This window comes from Miniopterus natalensis, chromosome 18 (genome assembly GCF_054644295.1).
Source record: "Miniopterus natalensis isolate mMinNat1 chromosome 18, mMinNat1.hap1, whole genome shotgun sequence".
Lineage (NCBI taxonomy): Eukaryota > Metazoa > Chordata > Mammalia > Chiroptera > Miniopteridae > Miniopterus > Miniopterus natalensis.
Genome location: NC_142098.1, coordinates 27,235,350 through 27,261,907, shown reverse-complemented (window position 1 = coordinate 27,261,907; position 26,558 = coordinate 27,235,350). Strand labels below are relative to the sequence as shown.

General features: G+C 46.8%; 1 protein-coding gene across 1 annotated transcript in view; it reads left to right on the top strand.

Moving 5' to 3' along the window:
- Positions 1-895: 895 nt before the first annotated feature.
- Positions 896-26,558, top strand: part of CDH3 (cadherin 3) — a 37,147-nt gene continuing 11,484 nt past the window's right edge. The window contains exons 1-8 of the mRNA XM_016200776.2: positions 896-1,018; positions 1,237-1,357; positions 21,790-21,872; positions 22,970-23,095; positions 23,328-23,483; positions 23,579-23,723; positions 25,251-25,426; positions 26,076-26,204. Of these exons, the coding sequence (XP_016056262.2) occupies positions 959-1,018; positions 1,237-1,357; positions 21,790-21,872; positions 22,970-23,095; positions 23,328-23,483; positions 23,579-23,723; positions 25,251-25,426; positions 26,076-26,204 (996 nt within the window). The 5' untranslated portion in view covers positions 896-958. The remainder of the gene's footprint in view (positions 1,019-1,236; positions 1,358-21,789; positions 21,873-22,969; positions 23,096-23,327; positions 23,484-23,578; positions 23,724-25,250; positions 25,427-26,075; positions 26,205-26,558) is intronic.

Below are 26,558 nucleotides of genomic sequence, written 5' to 3'. Positions count from 1 at the left end.
GCGCCGGGAAGAGAAAAGCACTGGGGGTCCGCCGCGTGTCTCCCAGGAAGGGTGAAGGAGAGCCGTGTTCAGGGAAGCTCGCTGGAAGGCTGCTTTAGGCGGCAAGCAGTTTTTGCTTAGGTTATATTCAGTATTCAAGACCAATTAAAAAGAGCCGCGCGTGTTTTTTTGTTTGTTTTTTTAAATGCCTTTATTTAAGTTGAGAAAGTGGTATGTTTTATGCGGGGGGGAGGGTGTGAGGTGTTGCTGGAGACTATGAGGCTAATAACCACCCCTTTGCCTTGCGCCCTTTGTCGCCACCATGGCTGCCGACTCTGGGGCCGTCTCTCCCAGCCTCCCTTTGTCCTGCTGTGCAATGGGTCTTCTGCAAGTTACAGCAGATTTTACAACGCGGTCCTTCGCCGCTCACTGCCAGTTTTTAACTCTCGGAGTCCTCGGAGCGGGCCGGCGTGGGAGGTGGAGCACGAGGCAGGGGTCGACCCCGCTGTAGCCGGGTGTCAAAGTTTTGCGTAACATCGCCTCGGGGTGGGGGGAAGGGGGGGCATGAATGGGGAGTCTCTGTTTCCTGCCAGGTTCGGCTGCCTCTCCACCTTTTCCAGCTATAGCCGCAAGACCCAGAAGCATTTCTCTTTGCTTGCTCCAGAGGCTGAAGGGTGGGGTGGATTTCTTGTTTTGTTCTCGAACCCAGAACCTTTGAGACGGCAGAGTCCCTGCCAGGAGCAGCTCCCGAAAAGCCGAGAAAACAAGAGAGGACCAGAGGGGCTTCGAGGGTGCCCGGACCGCGCCAGCCACCGCCCCACCTGCGAGGGAGGCGGGACCTTGCGGCGCCGGACCAATCAGCACCTACCTGCTCTCACCTGGGCTCCTCCCGCTGGCTCCCGAGAGCCACGGTGCTCAGAGCAGTGCCGAGCGCTTAGCGGAGCGGTCACGGCCGCTTTTCACCCCTCTCTCTCCAGCAATGGGGCTCCCTAGCGGGTCTCTCGCATCCCTCATCTTCCGCCTCTTCCTCCTGCTTCAGGTACCCCACCTACTGCCTCTCCCTTCCCTGGTCAGGACGCTCTCCGGGGGCGGGCGGGCAGGGTCCGCATGCGGCGGTGGCGTCGGGGAGAACGTCGGGGTGGCTGGGCTCCTTGAGGCCACAGTATCCTGGGAAGCCCGTAAGGAGTCCGGGGATGGGTGTGCAGGGCCAGGCACGCCTGTGACTCAAACCTCCCCCTTTCCCCGTTCCTCCCTCAGGTGCAGGTTTGGTGGCTGCCGTGCGCGGCCTCCGAGCCTTGCCAGGCGGGCTCCGCTGGTGCTGAAGTGACCTTGGAGGCGGGAGGCGCGGAGCTGGAGCCGGGCCAGGCTCAGCGGAAAGGTAAGACCCTCCGGGAGCCCGCCCCGTGCAACCGCCGGGCGGGTGGAAACCGCACGTGGTCAGCTCCGGTGTGGCCCGCGCGAGAGGGGTCCAGCCTGGGCGGGGGGCTTCTGGCGCCGCCTCAGGTATGGGGGAGGCGCAGAAAGCATCTCGGGGGCTGGGACGTCGGTGGGCGGCTGACGGGGAGGACCGGAGAGCGTAGCGCCCTCTGCCGTCCAGGCCCTCCTTGCCCCGCTGCGACGGCTTTTCCAGGCGGCTGAGCTAGCCCCGCGGGTCTGCGAGGCTCTCCCCCGCTGGCCCCAGCGGAGGAATGCGCCGTCCACATTCTTCCCCCAGCCCCCGCGCAGGTGTGGGGATGAACCGTGCCCCGGGCAGCCCCTTTCGCCCCTCTCGGGCCCCCTTTGTGTACCATGCTTTGTGTCTCCGACAGACAGACCGGGTCTGTTTCTCTTCTTCGCGCTCCCCTCCCCCGCCCCCCTTCTTCCCCTGCAGCTGGAATGCACTCTTAACCCTGCCCTTCCCGGAGGGTCTGCGCCCCTGCAGCCTGCCTGGAAACCGGGGGTTGGCACACCTGGACTGGGGCCATCGCGCACTGAGGACACCCCCGCTCCTCCAGTGCCTTGGAACTGGAATGTTAGGGCAGTCGGGGGGGTGGGGGGTCCCAAGCCGGAAAGTCTTGAGCTGAGGGGGCGGTGGATGGGAGATCAAAGCACATTTTTGATCTCCCAATTACTTGTTTACCCTCTTTAGTTCAAAAACTTGAGAGTAGGGGGTGGGGATCACTTTGGTACGGAGAACCAGTTTGTTCTGAGACCCAGGCAGCTGCCCGCTGATGGGGGTCTCTTTCCTTGCACTTGGAGGAGGGGGTTGCAGCTTCTCCAAACTCAAGTTCTTAAACAGAAGTGTAACTCAGGATCCTTGAGTGGGGTTCCGGAGGATTCTTAACCTGTAAAATTGTTGAAGAGCTGTTGTATGAATTTTTCTTGGGAGGTGATCTACGCTTTAACTGGCTTTCAAACCAATTATGAAAAGCTACCACCTAGCATTTTTCTCAACCCCCATCAGCATACCCCTCACCCCAGGTACAAATTCCCTCAGTGAATGCAGGAGGGGGGTTGCCGATGCCCAGGGGGCAGAATGGCTCTCCTTTGTTTCTTCAGAAGAGGATTGGAGGCCTTGAGCCTGTAGAAGCCCTTTTCCCCTTTCTTTTCCTGAATAACTGCAGATTGACGAAAACAATTAACACTCAGGCTAGGCCAGGCTCCTTAAACTCTTGGCTGTAGGGAGCAGAGGAGGCATTAAGAGGCCATGCCTCATAAACTTTTAAATTCTTGCGCATGGGTTTATTACTGACTGGCTAACAAACTGCAGCTCAGCCAACCTGTAAAAATGTTAACTTGGGCAGGGCCCCAAATCCAATTCCGGCTCCCTGAGGAAGCCTTATTGCTAACCAGAGTGCTGCTAAATCTGTACCCCTCCCCCTTGTTGTCAAGTTCTTTGACTAAGTTCTTGGAGTGCAAGCTACCGTTTTGAGTGTCGTCTGCCTTATCTTTCTTACTGAAGCAAGAAATACCAGATTGACTGTCACTTCACTAAGCTTGAGGTTGGTGGGGGGAAGTGGTGATCTGGTTTTCAGTTTCATGGTCTGGTTGGCGAGTGCTTCTGGTGACATCAGGCATTTTAAACCTTTTGAGAAAATTCTGCGTTCTCGGATGTGTGGTTTAGGATTGTGAAAAGGGTGGGTTCGTGCCAGGAGCACACCTGGGTTATAAAACAAAGGGTGGGTTCATATGCTTGGCTAACTTTGCACTTCCCTGCAACATGACTAGCCCTTAAGAGCAGCCTTCCCGTGAGATAGACTGCCGCCTTTTTTAAGTAAAAGCAAGTTTCTGGGCCCAAGTGATCCCATAAATTAGGGTGCCCAAACAAATAATATTGGTACTTTCCCCCTTAGTCATTAGCTGCTGGCATCTTTCTACCTCCCCACCTCCACCCCAGCTTCCCATCCTCAATACACAGGATGGATCCAGCCCTGTTGAAAGGGTTATCCTGAGGGGACACACAAACTCGCAAGTCTGGCCAAGCAGACAACAAAGTTTCCATATTGCCAAGGAACCACTGCCCCTGTTCTCCCCTGGGTTATAAATATCACAGGTGTCTATGAAGTTGAGCTCAAAGAAATTATCTGATATAATTAATACCTTGTTTGTATGTGCACTTCCCTCTTCAAAGCATTTCCACAACCCTGAGCTCGCTTAATACCTCCTGATGTTCTCTTGAAGCTGGTAAGGCAAATATTAAACAACTGCAGCTCTTAATTTGAGGTGGGACTTCAGAAAACCTGTATCCCAGCCCTGCTGGAGCTTTTAAAGGTGGAGAAATGGAGGGACAACTTAATGGATTCAATTTGCTTGGCTAAACAGCTTGCAAGCTCCCTTGAGCACCACCGACATGACTTTTGCCTGTAGGTTTATGCCCAGGACCTGCTACTTAATAGGATGCCCAGTGGGTATTTGCATGATTCATGACTATCCTGTGAGGGGTCTGCCCATTTTAGGGGTGAAACCTGAGTAGTTTTACGGCTTTACTAAAATCGTCACTGCAGTAACCAGCTGGGACTTGAATGGAAGTTCCTGACTCCCAAGTCCCCTGGCATTTTTTTTTTTACTACCAGGAAGTGGGAGGTGGGTGAAATGGAGGTACAGCAGGAATGTTCTCTTGCTCGAGCCTGCAGTCTGGGATCCACTTTCCTTCAACTGTGGTCTGGAAGCAAAGACAAAGGGGAGGTGGGAGGAAGGACTTGCATAATATTAGGGCAGTGATTAAAAGTGAGTGACCTAAAGTGGGTTATAAGTCCTTATGGGTGAACAGTTGAGAGAGGGAGCTTAATTACCGTACAAGAAATCCAGTGCTTCATATGATCCCTCGGCAGGTTCAACTCACCCTTAGTCAGCGTTTGGGTAACTTCTGACAGAATCTGACTGAACATGAGTTAACTTCGAGATGGTTTCGCTTATTTCAACTTGTATAAAAATTGCCTTTTGTTTTGGAGCCCCCATTCTGGTCTATGTCCTCTGTTTATGTTTATTCTTTCAGTAAACATATTTAGCACCTGTGTGTATTGGGCACTGTTCTAGAACTGCCGCTGTAAAGCAATGAACACAACTAAGTCCCTGGCCTTGGGGAGCTTACAACATAATATTATTTTTGTGCTTATCACTGACTGCGTTGCAAAACAGGTGATGGTATTTTCCCCTTAGCTGTCAAATGGGGGTAAGGAACTTGACATGAGGTCACTGGGGCAGTCAACAGTAAGGCCAGGATTTAAACCCAGAGGGATTTCACAATGCCTGATAAATCTGCCTCTGAAGAATTTGAGCCTGGCTGGCTGCTTTTCTGGCTCAGCAGTAGAGTAGGGTTGGTTGCCAAAGGCAACTAACATCACTGTTAGCTTGTGCCTGGGGAACAGGTCTCAAATCTCTAGACTCCTTCCCAGCTCCTCAGAAGGTGCTGTTCCTAGGTTACTTAGCACAGGGTGCCCACACCTCTCTGCTGTGTGAGGAAGGCATGGCTTATGTTGAGCAATGAGTTTCTAGGGCTAGAAACTAGCTTTCCTGAGTATTTGGAGGGTGATGGAGAAGGGGGAAGAGAAGGGCCTCCCCAGCCCAAATCAGTTGAGTCTTTGGTTCTGGGACTGAAACGCCTCCATTCAGAGAACCACTGTTGTTTGAAGAATAATGTGGAGGAAAGTGCTTGATGAACATCACTGAAAACACCCATGTACCTAGCACACAGATTAAGAAACAGTGCCACCCTGGCTGGGTAGCTCAGTTGGTTAGAGCATCATCCGGATACACCAGGATTCCGAGTTTGATCCCCGGTCAGGGCACATGCAAGAATCAACCAATGAATGCATTAACAAGTGGAACAACGTATCAGTGTTTCTCTTTTCCTCTCTGTCAAATCAAGAAATAAAAAAAAGTTTTTTAAAAAGGAACAGCATTACCAACACCTCAGATGCCCCTTCCTTCCCAGTCTTTCCCTTCCTCCCAAGAAAATTATTCTGATTCTAATACCATAATTTAATTTGCCTGTATTTGAACTTTATGTAAAAGAGTCATTGAATATCCTCTTGGATCTGGCTTCTTTACTGCATATGTGAGATTCTTGCATACCTCTGGATGCTGCTGTAATTGATTCTCATTGTCATATAGTCGTCATTATGGGACTTTCCACAGTTCTGTTGATGGGCGTTTGAGGAGTTTCCATTTTTTGGCGATAATGACTGGTGCTACTGTGAACACTATTGTTCAAGTCTTTTGGTGAAACTGTAAAAGGGATCTGTTAGGTACATACCTGGGAGCATAATTGCTGGGTTAACTGAGACTCTCAGTACTGTACTGAGAAGTCAGCTTTTCTCTGTCTTGAAGTAGCTGAGGCTCTTCTGGATTCAGCCACCTGCCCTCCCCAAGCAGTCTCCTTACCAGACCCATCCCTTCTGGATTCTTGCTTCTCATCTGGCCCTATGCTATGAGACAAGTCTTTATTATGTACTTGGTAGCTTCCTTTATCTTGGGCGAGAAATCTTTCCTGTTATTTGCCGTGAAGCTAATGCTTGTACTTTCCCCCCAGATTAGAAAGGAAATCTCCAAAGGGCCCTGAATTTCTTGGGTGAAGATTTTTGTCCTGGCCAGTGTGTGTGGGTGGGCAGCAGCCTCCTCATATGAGCAAGGCTGTCAAGTCCTGTTCCTCCCTCAATACAGAAGCAGTGAGGTATCTGAGATCCAAAGCCAAGTTGAGGGGTCATTCAGCCAACAAATATCTGAATACCTACTGGGTACTAAAGTGAGCGTCACCCACAGCTCCTTAACTTCAGTGGGCTCCTCTGATTAAAGGACAAAGCAGATCAGTCACCAGGAAATTTTAAGAGTGAATCCTTCATTAAGCAAATATTTACTGAGTACTTACTAAGTCCCAGGTACTGTTCCAGGTGCTGGGGATACATTAGTGAACAAAGCATGGAAAAAACTCAGATTTCATGAGCTCCTTACCTGTTAGTGGAAGGAGACAGATAAGTTATTTACGTGTGTGTGTGTGTATTATTTATATACATATATGACCAACTGGGAGTTGGGGGAGGGAAAATATTAAGTCAGATAGGAGAGGCTGCTGACATGTTCTTAGGGGGACCTGGAGGAAGTGATGTCAAGGCTGGAGAAAAGTTATGCAAGGGAGTTGGGGCATGAGAAGTGGCAGGCAGCCTTCCTGGCAAGGGAACAGCATATAGGTTCCAGGAACGTAAATACATGGAGTCTTGCTGGTCCATGGAGTGTACGGCGGGGAGAGGCAAAAGGGGACGTAGACAGGGCCCAGTCCAGCTTGGAATTGGTGTCCCCTCAGGACAGAGGTAGCAAGGTGTTTTGGAAAGGCAGGAGATGGGGCTGAAGTCCCAACTGTGCCCCCATGGAGGCCAGAGTCTCTGAAGTCTCCTCTGCAACCAAGACACGACCCCACCGCCAGCATCTCTTCTCGACCCTCCTTCTGGACTTGTCCTAGACCTGAGGATGCAGATGTTGTCAGCCTCAGTTGAATTTTCCCCCTCATTTCATTTAGTTACCCGCTTTTGTCAACCCAGGCAGCCAGGCCGATGAGGAAGGACTTTCAAACAAAACAAAACAAAACACACAACCTAAATACCATTTTCCAAGAGCTAACTGAGTTCCAGAAATTACACTATGTACTTTATGAAATAAGCCCCTTTAATCCTCCTAAAAGCCCCACGAGGGGTGTGAAATTGGCCCCATTTAACTGGATAGGAAACCTAGGCTTTTAACTTTGTAACTTATCCAGCTAGTAAGTGTGGAGTTAGGTTGGACTCTTTAAGCGTGAGGTACTTAACCATTTGGAAATCAGGGTGAGAGAGGAAACAAGGATGTGAGTCCTGGAGGAAGGATGAGCCAAGCTGGAGGAAGATTGGAAATAGTTAACTTCTGACCCAAGAGCTTTGAATTCCTGTCCCCTCCACAGGCCTCTCTTAATCACTGGGAGCTGGAGTTGGGGGGAGGGGACATTTCTATCCAGAACCCCTGGCCTTCCTTTTAGGATGTAGGGGGAGAGGAGGGAGGGCTCAGATACCAGGCCTGATCGGGTTCTCACTGACATTCTCAGCAGAGAATCTGCTTCTGGCTGTTCATCTTCTGCCTCTCCTCCTCCCACCCCTCCCCAGCATCAAGGCCCTCTCCCTCAACCCCCCTACCCCACCTTGCCTTGAGTGGAGGAGCTGGATATACTCTGCCCCCCTCCTACTCCTCCAGCCAAATCTGGGCACCCTTGCAATTCTGAGTTACCTAGAGCATCAGTGGGCTGCAAATTCCTCAAGCTAACCGAACCCCCCCAGGCTGTAGTCGCCATGGTCCTGATGAACTTCAGGGTGCTGGGGTCCTCCTGCTTGCTCAGTGAACCCAAAAGCCTTATCCTTGGAAAGAGCCAAATGAACACCTTTCTTTCTCTCTTTACCCCATCTTTGAACTCACAACCGGATCTTTCGCTGTCTGACTTCTGAGGAGAAGGCTCACATCCAGGAGGTGGGAGGGCCGGTGGCTGCTTCCCCAACAGTAGAGCCTCTCCAGGCTATATAGAGTCCTAGGAGGAGAGATCTGTTCTCCCCCAGGCCTCTGAGGCATCTCAAGGGCTAGATGGGGAGATGGGGAGATGGGGCTGAGGAGGTACCATCTCAGGCTTTCCTCTTCCCCCTCAATCTCAGTCACCCTACTTTTGCTTGTTTAAGAAGACATAAGATTAGTTCGAAATTACATCTCTCTTACCAAGAAACCTTAAACCTGAGTTGGAGACTAGAAGTAAGTTGATCTTGTCCAGGGGTTCTGACCTCCAGGTCTCTCATTACCTTTGGGAAGTCTTTGCTCCCCTGCAATTAATTGTGTACAAGAGTGCACGTGGTCCTGGCCAGGTAGCTCAGTTGGTCAGAGCTTCATCCCCATATGCTAAGGTGGGTTCAATCCCCGGTCAGGGCACATACAAGAATCAACCAATGAATGCCTAAATAAGTGGAACAACAAAGTGATATTTCTCTCTCTCTCTCTCTATCAACTCAACCAATCAATCAAAATTTTAAGAGTGTATGTGTACTTTCCTGAGAAGATTACTCCCCCAAATTTGGGAACCATAGCATATTCCCCACTCTTCTCCCCGTTCCAGTTCAGGTCCATTCAGAAGTTCTTCAGACTCTTGTCCAACCCAGCAGTGGGGACAGGCCTGACAGTGTACATCTGGGCACAGACAAGGGAAAATGGTGTTCTAGGTCTGCTTTCTCATCCCAGACTGTGTGGTCTGAGGCAAGCTACTGTGTTCCCAGCTCCTCGGGCTTTAGGTTCCAACTGTCCTATGTGCGGGAAATACCCCATGGACCTGGAGCTATGAGGAAGTGGACTGCTGGTTGGTCATTGAGAGGGCTGGAGGGCTCAGCTACCATCCTGGGTGTCTTGCTTGGGCTGGCTACCTTCTCACAACGAGCCCAATCTTGTTGTAGCTTCAGGCAGAGAGAAAAGACAGCTACTTGTGGGCTGTCCACACACAAGTCAGAACAAGACTCCAAGCCCACACCCTGCCCTCTCCTTGTAGAGTTGGCTTCAGCTGGGGCTTCCCACCAGGGCTTCAAGACCTGTTATTTTCTTGTCTTTTATGGTCTTTTTCCGCTTCCAGAATTATTCTGCATTCCCCAAGTGGGACTCAACCACATTCTTAACTGGTTTGCCCCTGCTTTTGGCCTCTGAGTTAGTAATTTGCAAGCTTGACTGAGTATAAGAATTGCCTAGGGAGCTTTTTATTTTTATCATACTCCCATATATACTATTTTAGTTTAGTGTGTAAGCTTTTTTTTCATCCTTACCCGAGGATATTTTTTTCATTGCTTTCCAGAAAGGGGGAGCACATCAATGTGAGAGAGATGCATCAATTGGTTGCCTCCCACATGTGCCCCGACCAGAGCTGGGGATCGAGCCTGCAACCGGGGTACATGCCCTTGACCGGAATTGAACCTGAGACCCTTCAGTCCGAGGGCCAACACTCTAACCACTGAGCAAAACTGCCTAGGGCATACATACTATTTTATATTGTTTATAAAATAGTAGGATTGGGCTGATTTGTTGGGATTTTACATTGATACATAATATGTGTTCACTGTAAAGACCATGTTTTTCAATCAACTATGTAGCACTATGTGACAGGCACTGCTCTTAGCATTTTATATGTGTTAGCTTGTTTAATCACCATGACATCCCTTGAAGTAGATACTATTGTCGCCCCCATGTTACAGATGAGGAAACTGAGGCCAGAGAGGTTAAAAGTAACTTGCCCAAGGTCACACAACTACTGAATAGTAGAGTTTGGATTCAGATCTAGGCAGCCTGAGCTTTAACCAGTGAACTTCACTGCCTTTCAATAGAAGCAAATCAGAAGTAAACACATGAAAGTTCTTCTCTCCCTCAGTTCTGCTCCCTAAGGATAAGCACAATTAACGGTTCCATGTGAGTCCTTGTAGACCTTTTCCTTTGTGAAAAACATGGGTGCATCCAGACATTTTTATAACAAGAATTGGATTATGTTGTGCACAAAAATATTACTCTGCAACCTGCTTTTTCACTTACTGAATCAGGCTTCTTTCCAGACTGCTAAATACACATCTGCCTTGTTCTTTAACAGCTCCTTGGTCTTCTACATGGTAGATATACCATGATTTATATAGCTAACCCCCTATTTTTATCTTTTACAGATGTGGAGGTGGGGAGGAGTGAACATAAAAATTGTAAAGTGTTTGGACTTTTAGAAATCTCACTATCAGAAATCACCTTATTAGGAAAGACTGCTGTAGAAAGGGGAGCGAATTAATCGTTCATCTTAACCCTATCCAGATAAATTAAGCTTTTATGTTTGAATAATACCTTCAAGATAGGCTTTGCTGTAAGCTTAATAAGGTTACCGTACCACTTAAAAATCATTAGTTTTCTGAATGTTAATTATCTGAATGTTTCAAAAGCATTTGAAATCACCAAAAATAAAAGATTTTAATTGTGTAACTCAGATTTATTAGCACTGGTATTATTTTTCTTGAGTGTTGAGAGCTTGATTATGTGACATTCAGTCAAAGCAAAAATGCATTGTTTTCTGAAGTTTTCTTTAGATTTCAAAATCTAGTTAGCAACCATTGTGCTGAATAAAAGTTGATTTCCATTCTTAAAGAAGATAATCATTTCTGGTCTTACTTCCCTCTCCCTGCAAGAGGGCCTTATGGTTTTTTTCTTAAACACAAATATTGCTGCAATATACAGTCTTATACAGGGTGGTTGCCTTGATGTAAAATATGCATTCTTGAAAACCTCAGAAATTCATAACTTCCATGATTCAAGACTTATGTTCTCATATGAACATATGTGAAGTGTATGTGTGTAGGATGCGGAAGCTAGGGGGGTGCTTGTAATTCACTAGTCCCTCCAGTTTTGAAATTATGTGACTTTTTACACTTTTTCGTAATTTTGGAGATTTGCATTTTTTTAAACTTTACATACAAAGTGAGACTATTTATGGCACCATTTCAAATTCCTGTAATTGAAGTTTGCACAAAATATAAACGTATTATAATACAGAGAGTGCCTGAGCTGGAGTTCCAGAGCTACTGTGCCTGAGTTAAATCTTTTTATCCACTTACTAGCTGTGGAAATTTGGGTAAGTTGCTTAACCTCTATGCCTGTTTTTTCATCTGTAAAATAGGAATAATAGTGGGGATCTCATAACATTGTAGTGAGGATTAAATGAGTTAGTGTTGCCCTAGGCGGTGTGGCTTAGTGGTTCAAGTGTCGCCTTCGCACTGAAGGGTCTTGGATTGGATTCCCAGTCAAGGGCACGTACCTGGGTTACAGGTTCGATCCCGGTCCTGGTTGGGGCGAGTTCGGGAAGCAACCAATCACTGTGTCACTCTCACGTTGATGTTTCTCTCTTTCTTCCTCTCCCTCTCCCTCCCCCTCCCTCTCCTGCTCTCTCTAAAAAAATCAATGGAGAAAATACTTTCATGTGAGGATTAACAAAAAAATTGTTTTAAAAAAAGAGTCAGTGTATGAAAACACATGTAGTAAATAAATGTTAGGTGTTAGTGGTGGTAATAATAGTCTTATTACAGCCGGACAAGTTTGTACACATATTTCTTTAGAACGTTTTCCTAGAAGCAACATTTCCAGATCTAAAGACTTTCATAGTTCATTCAACAATTATTGAAATACCTACTTTGTATCAGGCATTATGCCAATTGTTGAGATACAGTGATAAGCAAATTCTAACACAGTCTTTGGGGAGATAGGCAATTAGATAATAGCAAGTAAACAAAATTATAAATTGTAAGGAATTCTATGAAAGAAAGTTACATAGAGCTAGGAAAGGTTTTTAAAATGGAAAACTTACCAGCTTTGGGAGGGTTGAGGGAGTTTCCCTAAGAAAATAACTTTTTAATTTGGATCTGAAAGACGTTAGGAGTTAACTGGGTAAAATTGGAGTGGGAATATAGGGAGACACTGTTCTAGACAGAGGAAAGAGAATGTGCAAAGCGTTTGTGGTAAGGGGATTATGATGAATTTAAGAAGAGACCTAATATGGCTAGACAGTAGAGATAAGGATTGAGCACATTAAAGATACTGTTTTTTATCCTAAGAACAATGGCACATCATTGAAGAATTTCAAAGAAGTGATCTTATTTTATTTTCTCAAATGTATCTGTTGCATTTTTAAAAGACCCCCCCTCTTTTTTGGGGGCAGCAAAGCAAGCAAGAATTTATTGGCTGCAGCAAAAGCACACTCAGGGCAGTGAAACAAGGAAGGGCTTAGCATAGAAGAAGCAACAGGAGAGCCCAGGTTGGGCTGCTTTGGCTCACTGGGAAGTCAGAGAAAAGGGGGCCTTGGAGAAAGATTCAGGGGGTTAGCCTGGGACGAGCTGCCGCTGCCCATTGCTCTCCTCATGCAAGTCTTTGGGGTCCCTTAGAGTTTAGGAAATATGTACCCGTAGGGGACAAAGAGGGAGAAGGGAATGGTGTAGGCATGCTCCCCAGAAGGAGAGTGAGCTAAAAAATCCCTTTGTAAGTTGAGATTTTTGCACTCGGGCTAAAGATGGTATGGTGTGTACCAGAGTGGTGAGGGTAGAGGCGGAGAGGCATCAATCTTGGTGATTGACTGGGAGGGGGAGACTGAGGGAGAAGTGGCCTGGCAAGATGATGATTCTGGCTAACTATATGACAGGCACTGTGCTAAGTATTAACTCATTTAACTAAGGTAGTTATTATTAGTATCATTCTCATTTTATAGGTGAGGAAACAAACTTGCCCAAAGGCAGTGGTGGAACCAGAATTTGAGTCCAGGTTCTCTAAACCCAGACTGGGCTGCTTCTGAGACCCAGATTTTGGGTTTGAGTAGCTGAGCGCTTGATGTACCAGTCCCTGGGAAACTGGAAAAAGACCATATTTAGGCCAAGAGTAAAGAAGATCATGAATCTGCTTTTTGACATCATGAGATTAAGATGCCTGTAAAGCATCTAGGTGAAATATTTTTTAAATATTGTATTGATTTGAGAGAGAGAGAGAGGAGGAGAGGGAGAGGGAGAGGGAAAGAGAGGAGGAGAGGGGAGAGGGAGAGGGAGAGGGAGAGGGGGAGGGAGGGAGGGAGGGAGGGAGGGAGGGAGAGGGGGAGGGAGGGAGGGGGGGAGGGAGGGAGGGAGGGAGGGAGGGAGGGAGGGAAGGAAACATCGATTGGCTGCCTCTGGTACACAACCTGACTGGGAACTGAACCTGCGACCTGGGCATGTGCCCTGACGGAATTGAACCGGTGACCTTTTGGTGCACAGGACAATGCTCAACCAAATCTCTCTAAAATCAATAAATAAAATTTTAAAAATTCTCCTGGTGGTTTTATCAGCTATGTTTGGGAACCATTGCTCTGTGATACCATGAATGCCGTTGTGAAGAGCTAAATGTGTCCGTTTGAGAGAGAACCTAAAAGGAAAAAACAAACTGGTAGGATATGAATGAAGGAAGCATGACATTTTGAATTTAATTTCCAGTGCTTGCCTCTGTGGCAGTTGATCTATTTTTTCTTAACTTTCTGCTTACATCAGGATTTTGGATGATGACCATCACCTTCTGGTTCTTTTGTTTTGCTTTTAAAAATTACTGGCCCTGGTTTTTAGTGCTTAATTGTGCTTTTATTGATTTCTTAAAAATGTTATTGATTTTTTTTTTTTTTTTTTTTTTTGAGAGAGAGAGAGAGAGAGAGAGTGCAGGGGTGGGGTGGGTGGGTGTAGAAACATCGATGTGAGAAAGAAACATTGATCAGTTGCCTCCCACATGCGCCCTGACCAGGTATTGAACCTGAAACCTGGGTATGTGCCCTGACTGGGAATTGAACCCACCACCTGTTTTTGGTGCACAGGGTGACACTCCAACATGTCTTGTTTGGCCTTCATCAGAGCCTGTATGTGTGTGTATTGGGGAGAGGGCTGTTCCCATTTTAGAGACTGGAAATTAATAAGGGCTTGTATTTGTTGAGTGCTTACTGTTAGCTTAAATATGAAGAGAGTTGCTCAAGATTGCAGGGCCAGCGGATGTGCAGCGCTTGTACCCAACAGGCCCTTAATTGGTATCCCAGATGTCCCAGGTTGATCACTAGGATCTCTGCTCTGGTCTGGTCCTTGAAGGTCATTCGGAGCTGAGTCTGCAGGTGCTTCAAGCTCTCAGAGTGCTTCAGAGTAGAGACCAGCTTGGGTTTCTCTCAGGGAATTTTGAGGGAGGACCCAGCTCCCATGGGTTAGGAGGAACCTTGGTAATGTAGATCTTTCCAAAGAGCTTTCTGTAGAGAGGTAAAACCAACTTCCCTAGAAAGAATTGCTTTCTCCTTAACAACTGGTTACCGTACCAGTTTTCTAGTCAGAGGTGGGGAAAATCAACATCTCATTTTGATTGCAAGTCAAATAAATGTTTACTGTGGAAAATAGGCAAAATGGAGGTCACCACCCATGCAGGAGCTTTGTCTTTTCAAGTGAACATTTTCAATAGAGCTTTCGGGTCCATTTACCTAACCAAGGCTTCACTGAGGGTGTCTGATCTGAGGCGTGGACCTGAGTCCCATGTTCTGCTGCCCCCTAACTCACTGGCCAGCCCGCCGCCCTGACAGTCCAGCTTCACCGTCTACCTCGCTGGGTGGGAGAAGGGCTCCATGCTGAGGGCTGAGGGCTGAGGGCTGAGGGCTGAGGGCTGAGGGCTGAGGGCTGAGGGCTCACCGCCCCAGCACCCGCTCTATCTGCAGGAAGGTCGCGTTCCAGGGCGAAGAGCGCGCAGGCGGGGGCCGGCTGCCAGTGAGCCGCATTCTGCCGGGGTCATGCTGTCGTCCGGCAGCTGGTCATCTTTGTAAGGCGGCTGCTGGGCCGGCGAGCGCGGGCCAATACCTTCCACCAGGTGCTGGCTCCGGCACAGTGCTCGACTCCTGGCGTCCCCGAAGATGGTGGTTTTGTGATGACGAATTATCACTAACAGTTCCATGGCAGTGGGTCCGCTTACTCTGCTCTTGGCTTTTGGGGAGAAGAGTGTGGCTTCTAGGAGGGCGTCAAGAGGCTCTGGCAGGGCAGGTGGAGCCGCCTTGAGCAGTTCGTCTCCCCGCATGCCACTCGGTGGCTCCCAGGTCAATCAGGTGGCCTCAGTCCGCTTGGCTCCTTACCCTGCCGTGTTGGCCTCCTCCCTCTGGCCCTGCTCCACCATCGCCAGCTTGTTTCATTTTTGTGGGGTTTTTTTTGCCAGGAAGATCATTGGTTCTAGGGAGAGCTAGTCTACCTTCCTGATGCCAATGCTCGGAGCCATATCTAATCTAGCTATCTGTGCCTCTCTTACAAGTATAAAAGTAGTAATACTTTATAATTGCCAGGCCCATGTTATAAACTATAAATGGCTGTTTTGTGACCTGTCCCTGTCCCTTCCTTCAGCAGAGCATTGTTTCTCCTTGATAGGTCTTCTTTTATGGCATTTAAGGTTATAGATGAGACATTTGAACAACTTGTCACACGCGTAATTAAGAATTCTATTGAAAGTTAAGTTGTTGAAGCAGCCCCCCCCCCCCCCCTTTTAATACACTGTTGAAGCAGCAGTCATGAACATCCTTGTAGTTACTGTTTTGTCATGTCTACGATGATTTCCTCGCATAGTTCCTTGTCTGAGGCTTAATGATCAGAATGATTGTACCAGTTTACATTCCCCCACCCCCTAACGGTATATAGCAGCACCCGTTTCCCAGGTATTCCCAATTTGTTCTTTTCATTTGTATCTCCTAGTAAGTGAACCTTTTTTCTGTATGGCAATTTCACATACTTTCCCCCTGTACCTTCCTATCCCAATCCCTAACAGAAGGTAGTGATAGCTATAAGGACAAATTTGTTTGCTCAATGAGCTAGATATGTCCCTAAACCAAGCTAGGTGGAGACTTCTTTGACAGTCTCTCCCCCATCCCCCACAAGCTGCCCTTTGTCACAACACGTTCAAATTCTCTTCCCTTCCAGTCAAAATGCCCAAAGCTCAGTAGGGAAACTGGCCAAGATTGATCACTCGAAGGACTTTTGTCCTTTGGTTTTTGTTTTTGTAGATAACAGACAACGTTTTATTTCCAAAAAGGTTTCACACATTTGTTGTGGCAATATGCTGTCTATTTAGGAAATGGACTTCTCCAAAAGCAAACGAAAATAGGTGCCTCGGGTGACCAAAACTGAAAATCACTATTTCCATGTTTCATTAATCAAGATATAAAATACAATGAAAAAAAAATATTTTACATCCAAATCTTGGCTCTGTATGTTTCTTAGAAGGAAGATACCTGGGGGTGGAAATTACCAGTGATTTCTGTTTTTATTTCTCCAACCATTAAACCATGCAATGCGTATAAAAATGGAATTGTAAACATTTATATACAGAAAAGGGACTATTCCTAGTGTATCAGAACACATTTTGACATTTTCATATTATAGTCCATCATCTTGATAATTCTGCAGTATGTTAAAAACCTCATAAAAGACTTCTCAGAGTAATATAAACAAATATTTTCAGTTTCACAATACATTATCATTTACTGGAGACGCTGCGATGACTTATTGGCAATAAGTGCCAATTATGGGTTATTCAGGAATTATAAACTAGGCCAGGTAATGAGCAGGGAGAGGAAGCACTACCTACAGCTCTCAGGTTCAACCTCAAATGAAAGGTTTCTCCTCTAGACCTCAGTGTACTCTGCTGTTTCAGAAGGGACACTATCATCAGGGTCTCTGAGGAAATAAACGACACAGGGTAGTTGTATTTTGCCAAAACATCCAATAAGAATGGATATTGGGGCTGTATAGTACCTCCATGTCACTGCTGAGAAGACAAGCTTCTGATCTTCAAGGGTGCTCACTTGAGAGTTTGGAGGTGTCTAGGCAATTCCAACCTAATGCAGGCCTGGAATGAGTTCTCAGCCCAGTATCCATCAGTTCTTTTAAGTCTATTTAAAAAGCTTTCTTTTTGCCACAGCTCTAGTACCCCAGGGACATGACTCTTCTTGCCCAAGTTTTATTACAGGGGTGCCAGTTCAAGATCTGAGGGTAGGCTTGGCAGGATGGTCTTTAGAAAGGAGCTTTGAGCACAGGTCAGGGACTCCTGGGTCCACTGGATGTCTTTCTATCTAGTGCAGATTCTCAGCTCTGGTTTTTATAAATTAATTTCTCTAGAAGCAGTCTCAGGTTATTAACTCCCTTCCTCAACAGTAGCCTAGGAATTATGTATTTAGGCTCAGTGACTAAAGCTATCAATTTATATTGGTATAAGTACCTACCTTTTCACCAAGTTCATTGACTTTGTGATTCACAATCTCTATGAGAGAAACTGAATCTGAAGCAGTCGATGACTTTGTTTAAGGTACCACGTGGAGAGTAATGTTTAGGTCCCTGGCTTTTAGCTTTAAGATCTGAACTGTTGCCTCATGTGCTCATCAGCGCTCACCAGCGTCCCCCAAAGTTTGACACAAGCCCATTCATGCCTTCATGACTTGGCCCAGGTTTGTGGCCTTGTGGAGCTAGGCTGCAGTCAGGAAATCAGCTTACTTCACTAGCTGTTAGAAGGTGGGGTGGAAGAGGGATGAGTAATTATGAGACCAGGTTTTAGATCAATTTCATTTAGAAACCAGTGATACAAGCCACTGATGCCAGGAAGCATCTGGGAGGAAGTTGTAATGATTTTGCCCCAGGGCTTACTGTTTACCAGTCTCTCTGTGACTCACGGCTTGCAGAGAAAACTCATATTTCTACAGTTGCCTCAGCAAGCTTCCGTGGGCAGGTCAGCCCGTCCGCAAGATCGCCATCCTCTGCCTCCCCCAGTACACCGCAGAGCAGCCTGCAGAACAGTCCTCTCCAAATGCAGACTGAGCCGGCTCCCTTTTAGGCTCTTTGGTCCGGTGTGTCTCCTCCTCCCTTCTGTGCTTCATCCCTCAGGCAAAGCATTTGACTATAGCTAAGCCCTTACCCACTTTGAGAGACGGTTTGTCTATGATGCAGAGGCAGGCCCAGACTTGGAGTCTGAAGCCTAGGTTAATTGTGAGTAGGCTGAAGGCACCTTTTATTAAAGGCTTACTCTGGGCTAGACACAGCACTCGGTGCTGTGTGAACAGTATCCCATTTAACACTCCCAGTAAGCTTATGAGATAGGTATGATCGTTCCCATTTTCAGAGGCGGGAACAGCTTCCATATGCTCATACAATATGGATTTGAACCCAAGACTTTCAGCCTCCAAATCTCATGTTCATTGCTTACCTGCCTTTAGCATTTGAAATCTGGTCCTACCGCTTCTTGGTCGTGGGACCTCGTATACTTACCTGTCTGAGGCTTCTTCCTGAGGTACTTCAACCCCAGGCAGCCTCTGGTTTCCTGAGTTGTCAGAATAGCGTGGGGTGAGGGTAATATCCACCTTGCAGGTTATTTTGAGTATTTGGATAGGAATACACTTAGCTAGGTGTCTCAGGTTTTTGGAGTGTGTTCCTGCCTGCCTGACTCATGCTCTTGGCTGTATTCTGCATCCAGCTGAACGCAGGTTGGACCTGGTGGGGCCAGGCTCTCTGGTGCAACTGGAATATGTGGCCTGAGTGGGACACATGTACACTTGGGATACATCATTCTTGGCTTCTTGATCGTTGGTGCTGTTCCCTCTAAGAGTAGATGGACAGCCCGGCCAGCGTGGCCCAGCTGTTGAGCATTGACCTATGATCCAGGAGATCGTGGTTCCATTCCTGGCTGGGCACATGCCTGGGTTGTGGGCTCGATCCCCAGTGGGGGGGGGGTGCAGAAGGCAGCTGATCAATGTCTCTCTCATCATTGATGTTTCTATCTCTCTCTCCTTCTCCCTTCCTCTCTCTGAAATCAATAAATATATATATATATTTAAAAAAGAATAGATGGACAGCCCAGATACTGTGCTACAAATATTTGGAACCATAGAATAATGGAAATGGGCTGGCAAATGGTACTGAAGTGTGTTCACATTCCTGGGGGGCAGATTTTGTAGAAAGCAGAAAGAGGGTTTCTGGGTTTCTGGCAGCTTTTAGAGTTTAGGGGATTCAGGCTTCTGAGTAATAAGGGAGTCAGTCCATTAGCTTCCTGCTGGGTAAACTGGTAGGGGAGGATTGGAGGGCTCATTGAGAGTCTCTCAGGAAGGAAAATTGTTGATAGACTTAATCTGGCCAGCCCCTCTGGTAGCTGGAGACCTTCCCTTAGGAAGAGGGCTGTTTTAAGAATGGAAAAAATGACTGTTAATTTTTTACCAGTGTTTGAATAACTAATGCATTCACCTGGGTCAGAATTCAAAAAAGTATACACTAAAAAGTCTCAACCCTATTCCCTCAGTGCTGGTTTCTCCACCCATAAACCAATTTTTGAGTCACCTTCCGGAGGAATTTTTTCTGATGCAATTTAAAAATACAAATGTTAACATTTTGCAGAGACTACATTGTTTTATATCTTTTTTTTAAAATCAACAATATGTCTTAAAGGTCTTTACATTCAAGACATAGGAGCTTCCTCATCTTTTATAGCTTTTCATGGCTGCATCATACTCTCTTGTAGAAGTGGTATCATCACATAAAGTTAACCACTTATTGATGGATGTTTGGGTTTTCTGGATCTTTGCTATTACAATCAATATATTGCTGGTTAGTTTTTCTAGAAAGCTGAGGAAATTGATGGCAGACAGGTTTACAAATGTGTGTTTTGGGGTTCTATCTTATTTTATATTCAAGATGGCTTTGTGAAGTCTAATTTCCATCTTCCAAATGAGAATACCTAAATTCCTAATAAATTAATTCAAGTTCTGCATCAACCTGTGGATGTTTCCAGCTAACGGAATTTTGAGGGACCTTTGCTCACATCCTTAACACAGCTTTAAGCAACAGTGAATTACCTGGTGAGCTGAAGTACTCCCTTTAAGCTTTTCTGATTCTTCCTATGACATCGAGGAGAAAGTGTGTTTGGTCCTCCTGCTCTTGAATACCTCTCTGAGAACATGCCTCTCTCCTTCCAAACCAAGGGATGCCAGGCCTCAGGTAAAGCTTCTGATGATTTAACCTGCCCTCGCCAGTGTTTCTCAGTGGGCCTTCGCACCAGAGGGTCACGGGTTTGATTCCCGGTCAAGGGCACGGTCAAGGGCACGTACCTGGGTTGCATGTTCCATCCCCAGCTCCAGTCTAGGCACGTGTGGGAGGCAACCAATCAATGTGTCTCTCTCACATCAGATGCCCCCCTTCCCCTCTATCTCTGAAGATCAATGGAAAAATATCCTCAGGTGAGGATTAACAACAACAACAACAACAAAAGATGACTTAACCTTTGCCACACGTCATTCCTGGTCCCTTTAGCCCTAAAGCAAAGCAAGATAACTTGGAATATGAGATGACAAAGCTGTGAGTTGGAGGTAAAGGGCAGGGTCTCCGTGGGGATCTAGTGCCCCCGGGACCCTCTGGAGCTGAATCAGGCCTAGATCTCTCTTTCCCCTCCTCCCACTGGCCAGGCGTGTCACAGCCCATGACTCCTCAGTAGGTATGTTGCCAAGGAGGCAGGGCTGGTTTCTAAGCAATCTTCTCTTTCTCGTGGGCACATTCCAGCCTTCCCACAAAGGATCCTGCCTCTATGCGTGAGCTCGTGAGCTCTGGGGAACTGGCACTGGGCTCTGGGGAGCGGGAGGAAGCTCTGTATGCTTTTAAGTCCCCCTTTACCTCTCCCCCTTCACTAACCCCTTCCCCCAAATTATGGCCAATATGTTAACTTCCTTCACCTAGGTTAGTTTTGCCTGTTTTTTTGTTTTGTTTTGTTGTTGTTGCTTTTAATATATTTTTGTTTATTTCAGAGAGAGGAAGGGAGAGGGAGAGAGATAGAAACATCCATGATGAGTCATTGATCAGCTGCCTCTTGCATGCCCTCTCCTGGGGATTGAGCCCGCAACCCGGGCATATGCCCTGACCGGTAACTGAACCACGATCTCCTGGATCGTGGTTGATGCTCAACCGCTGAGCCATGCCAACCGGACAGTTTTGCCTGTTTGAACTTCATGTCAGTGGAACCATGCATATGTTCTTTGATGGATCTGGCTTCTATTAGGCAACCATATGTTTGTAAGACTTATCCATGTTGTCAAATATCCTTGTAGTTGATTCATTTCATTATGTGAATATATCATGATGTTTCTATCCATTCTACCTTGATGGACATTTGGACTGTTTCCACTTTTAAGATATTATAAACAGTGCTGCTGTGAACATTATAATTTATATGTCTTTCAGTCAATGCATTTTTGTTGGGTCTATATCTCAAAGTGGAATTTTGCTGGATCTTGGGGAATGTGTATATTTAGCTTTGGTAATTACTGTCCAACAGTTCCCGAAAATGACTGTCCCATTTTACACTCTCATGTCAGACTTCCACTTTTTTTATTGAGCTAAAATATGATAACATAAAAATTGACCATTTATAAAACCATTTTAAAGGAAACAATTCAGTGATATTAAGTAAATTCACAATATTGTGCAACCATTACCACTACCCACCTACAGAACTTCATCATCCCAAACAGAAACTCTGTACCCATTAAGCAGGAACTCCCCATTCCCCCATCTCTCTGGCCCCTGGTAATCTCTATTCTACTTTCTCTCTATATTAATTTGATGATTCTAAGTACGCCATCTAAGCAGAACCATACAGTAAGCCAAGCCTCCTCCTGCAGTGGACTGGAACAGTCCTTGATCCAGTCAGGGGGCTGTTGTCAGGTCTTGTTTCCCTGGGGTAGCTTCCAGACGGCCCTCCTTCCTAATACTCTTTCTCTCTCCCCCACAGTTTTCATGGGCTGCCCTGGGCAAGAGTTGGGCCTGCTTAGCACTGACGACGACCCCACTGTACTGAACGACAGAACAGCCCAGGTAAGTCACCATGTCCACCTGCAGGATGGAAGGGAGATATTCGTTGTGCATGCCTAGATTGCCCTGTTGAAGTACCTTGTCCCTTCGGAGGAGGCAGTGTTAGTTTTCAGTTGCCACAGTGCAGTGCTCTCAGCTGCCCAGCAGGGGCAGCAGAGAGCTGCCTTGTGAGTAATTGGTCCAATGCCCTTGTCCCTTGGATATTCTCTCTCCCACCTCTTTCCTTTCCCACATCTGGGTAAACCCCAAGTGAAAGCAATTCCAACACAGAACTCCAATCCCATGAGCCTCTGGGAAGATGGACATGAGGCACTTGGCCACACATTATTTCTTTTAATTTTTTGAATAGCTAATATATACATGGTTCAAAAATAAAAATAAAAAATATTTAAAATTATACAATGAAAAACCTCTCCTTGTTTTTCTCCATCTGCCTAATCCCCTCTCCACCTCTCCAAGAAAAGACACAGATAATCACTGTTACCAGTTTCTTTCCTTCTGGAGTTTAATTATATATGTTATCTGTTTAATTATATTTTATGTTTTATATATATATAAATATATAGACTCTCTTACTTCCTCTTATGTAAAAGCTAATGTATAATTCACCTTTGTTTTCACTTAAATAGCCTAACCTCACCATTATTAGTTTATTCTGTATTCCCCCAGACTTCATCTGTGTACAAGCAAATATAAGTATACGGTCTTATTTTCCTACCTTTTAACACTAAAGATGGAACAGTGCCTAACATCTATTAAGCACTACATGTTTGTTAAATAAAATGCTAAGCTATATTAAGCTGTTCTGTACCTTGTTCTTTGCATTCAATAGTACACATCAAAGGTCTTTCCATGTCAGCACACAGAGAGCTTCCTTATGTCTCATTTTTAGAGCTGCAAAGTATTCCACTAGACATATGTACCACAGAATATTTCATTGGTCCTCCTCTGTAAGTGGACACTTAGATTATTTCAAATTTTCTTTTTGCATTAGACCCCTCTAGATCTCTCCCCTCACCCTTAACTTCTGTAGGTGAGAGGATGTTGGGTGTGTTCCAGCTGTTTGCATATCTAGGTTAAGGAGTCTTCTCTCCTGACAGGAAAAGAAGGCACTGAAGATCTCCCCATCCAAACGTATCTTACGAAGACACAAGAGAGAATGGGTGGTCCCGCCGCTGTCTGTCTCTGAGAATGGCAAGGGTCCCTTCCCTCAGAGGCTGAATCAGGTATGACTCTGCCTTCTCCCTGGGAGTCATTGGTGGCTGCAGGGATATAAAGGCCTGGATATAAGATTTCTTGGTACTGAGGACTGGGGCCTGCAGAGGGAAGCCTCTGTCATGGAAGCAGTTTCGGATAAGGCAATGCTTCTCCACCACTCGCCATGGACAGTTCTTTGCTGCAATCATGAACTATTTGTCACTTTGTCAACTGCCTCCCACCTTTTTTTTCTGCTTCCAGCTCAAATCTAGTAAGGACAGAGGCACCAAGATTTTCTACAGCATCACAGGGCCTGGAGCAGACAGGCCCCCTGAGGGTGTCTTCGCCATAGAGAAGGAAACGGGCTGGTTGTTATTGAATAAGCCATTGGACCGGGAGGAGATTGCCAAGTATGAGGTAAGTAACGACCTTTCATATCCAATGAGAAGCAGGGCCCCAGAGCCTGGTGGGAAGGGTAGCGCCAGGCTGACCCCAGACCTTTGTGCCCACAGCTCTTTGGCCACGCCGTGTCAGAGAACGGTGCCTCAGTGGAAGAACCCATGAACATCTCCATCATTGTGACAGACCAGAATGACCACAAGCCCAAGTTCACCCAGGATGTCTTTAGAGGGAGCGTCTTGGAGGGGGTACTACCTGGTAAGTGGATTGAGGAGGGGGTAGTTGTAGAGGTCTGTTGGACCCAGATGTGGGCAGTAGGTCAACTTATGGTACCATCTGGAGATCAGCCCCTTAAAGGCTAGAAGAATTCTCCACACCTGACTTCTTCGCTGTGCAACAGATCACCTGGGATCTTCTTTAAAATCCAGATTCCCCTACTCCATCCCAAGATCCCTGAGTTAGAATGACCCTGGAGCAGAGCTCTGGGATCTTTCCCAGAAACCTCAGCTGATCAGCCAGGTTTAGGAACCACTAGCTTTGGAGCTACAAAGACTAGATTTGAATCTTGATTTTGCCTCTTCACCTGCTGTGACCCTGGGCAAGTTCTTCACCTCTGAGCCTCAATCCTCACATCAGAAAATGGCAAAAAAATCAGCCTTAAATAACTAATGATTAGAAATAACACACATAACTTAGGTAATATGAAGCACTTGACATGAAGTTCTTGGTAAATGGCAGCTGCAGGAAAGCAGCGGAGGTTGAGAGGTGTTGGAACATGGTTTATGCTGAGCGAAAAGTAAATCCCCAGGGCTGGAGAAGAGGGTGGGAGAGGCCAGCAGGACCTTAGGAAAACAGGTACATATTTATGCTCTCAAAGACAGGTGCTGCTGGGAGGGGTCCTCTTCCTTCCTCTCTTGAGTTTGGACAGTACATATACAGAGACGTATGAATTAGTTAGATGGCCAATAAGAGAAATTCCCAAAAGCAAAACAGTACCTTAAACAAGATGGAAGCTTTTTTTTTTTCCTTCAGGAAGCCCAGAGGTGGTCAGTTCAGATTGAATGGTGTTTTCTCTTTTTTTTCTTTCTTTTTTTAAAATATATCTTTATTGATTTCAGAGAGAGGGAAGGAGAGGGAGAGAGATAGAAACATCAGTGACGAGAGAGTCATTGATCGGCTGCCTCCTGCATGACCCCGACTGGGGATTGAGCCCGCAACCCGGGCATGTGCCCTGACCGGGAATCGAACCCTGATCACCTGGATCCTAGGTCGACGGTCAACTACTGAGCCAGGCCCGGCCAGGCAGGCTGAATGGTATTTTCAAGTGTTGGAGACCTAGACTCCTTCTATCTCGTTGCTCTGCTGTTTGGGCGTGGTTCCCAGATTACCTCATGGTTGCTGCTGGAGCTCTAGCCATTACATCTGGGAAGAGGGAAAGAGTGGGAAGAGTAGGGCCCATACTCGAAAAACTCTTCCCCCAGAGTTTTAAATCCCATTTGTGAGAATTTAGTGTTGTGGTCACAGCTAGCTGCAAGAAGGGATGGGAAATCGTCTTTGTTCCAGGTGAGCCTGTGCCCACCCAGCCTAACGAGATTTTGAGGATTATTTCTCTAAGAAACAAGGGGAGAAGAATGGAAAATGGGCACCAATTAGCGATCTCTGTCATAAAGTGGGATATGGGTGCGAGCTGCTGAGCATGATGGAGTCTCTTACAGTTTAGAAGTGGGCAAGGCTGGAATTGGAGCTGGGCAGCAAGGGGGCTCACTAATCCCTTCTCCCCTCCAGGCACTTCTGTGATGCAGGTGACGGCCACAGATGAGGACGATGCCATCAACACCTACAATGGGGTGGTTGCTTACTCCATTCATAGCCAAGAGCCAAAGGAACCTCACGACATCATGTTCACCATCCACCGGAGCACGGGCACCATCAGCGTCATCTCCAGTGGCCTGGACCGGGAGGTGAGTGGCCCTTAGGAAGACTGCTGCCCACCCAGGCTTGCTCAGGGCCTGACACTCAGAGCAGAAGCCTCTGTCCCTGCCCGCAAAGCCCTAGGTAGAGCAGTGGGGACCCAAGGCAGCTGGCAGTGGTTGCTGCTCTGTTCCTATGTTGGCGTCCCTCGGCTCCCTTGGGCCAATGGCACGCTGCCAAGCAATCTCATGGAGGCTGAGGAAACAGCTATAAAATGCAGACATTTGATATTTTCTGTAGGTTTTCTCATTTCCTCTCGGAACGGCTCACTTAGCATGCACATGGCCCAGATTTGTCCCCTGTGTACCACAAAGTAGGATTAGCTCCATGGATACTAGAGTTGCCTCCTGTTTCCTAATTAATACCGTTGACCAAACCCCTGCTCAAAGCTCTCATTCTGCATCCGCCCAGGGTCAGGGGCAATGCCCAGGTTTCACCCCTGACAGGCCCAGGGATGCTGTTTGGATGGGCAGTTTCCCTCCCTTTCCACCCTTGGCTGCTTTCTCTTCTTTCGGGCAATAGGTGAGTGGTGGGCCGAGGAGTCAGGAGAGCATTGTAAGAGGGGGAAACATTCCGTTCCCCTCCACATTCTCCCAAGGCCGCACTCTCAGTGGCCTTCCATTTCCCTCTTCTCCCCAGAAAGTCCCTAAGTACACACTGACCGTCCAGGCTACCGACGTGGATGGGGACGGCTCCACCACCACAGGAACGGCCATAGTAGAAGTCCTCGATGCCAATGACAATGAGCCTGTGTTTGATCCCCAGAAGGTAATGCTTCTCCCTTCCTAACCAGCTTCTATCTTGAGGCAACTCTGGCTGCTGAACATTACTTACGGCTGATTAAAATTTGTTCTGAGCTGCTGATTTCCCAGTCTTTGCCATCTGTTCTAGAACTTCCAAAAAATTCCTGATCAGTGCCCCAGAGCAATCAAGCACTGAGTGCTTCTTGCCACCTTCCTTATACCTTTCTGATCTCAGCTAAATAGGAGGTTACACATGGTTGCGGTTGGGCACCCTAACTGGTGAGATTCCTGGAGCATCAGGCCCCTGAGTGTAGGGAGAGCAGGCCCAAGATTGCTGTGGTCTGTCGCAGCAGCTGTGAGGCTGAGTCTTGGGTCATTC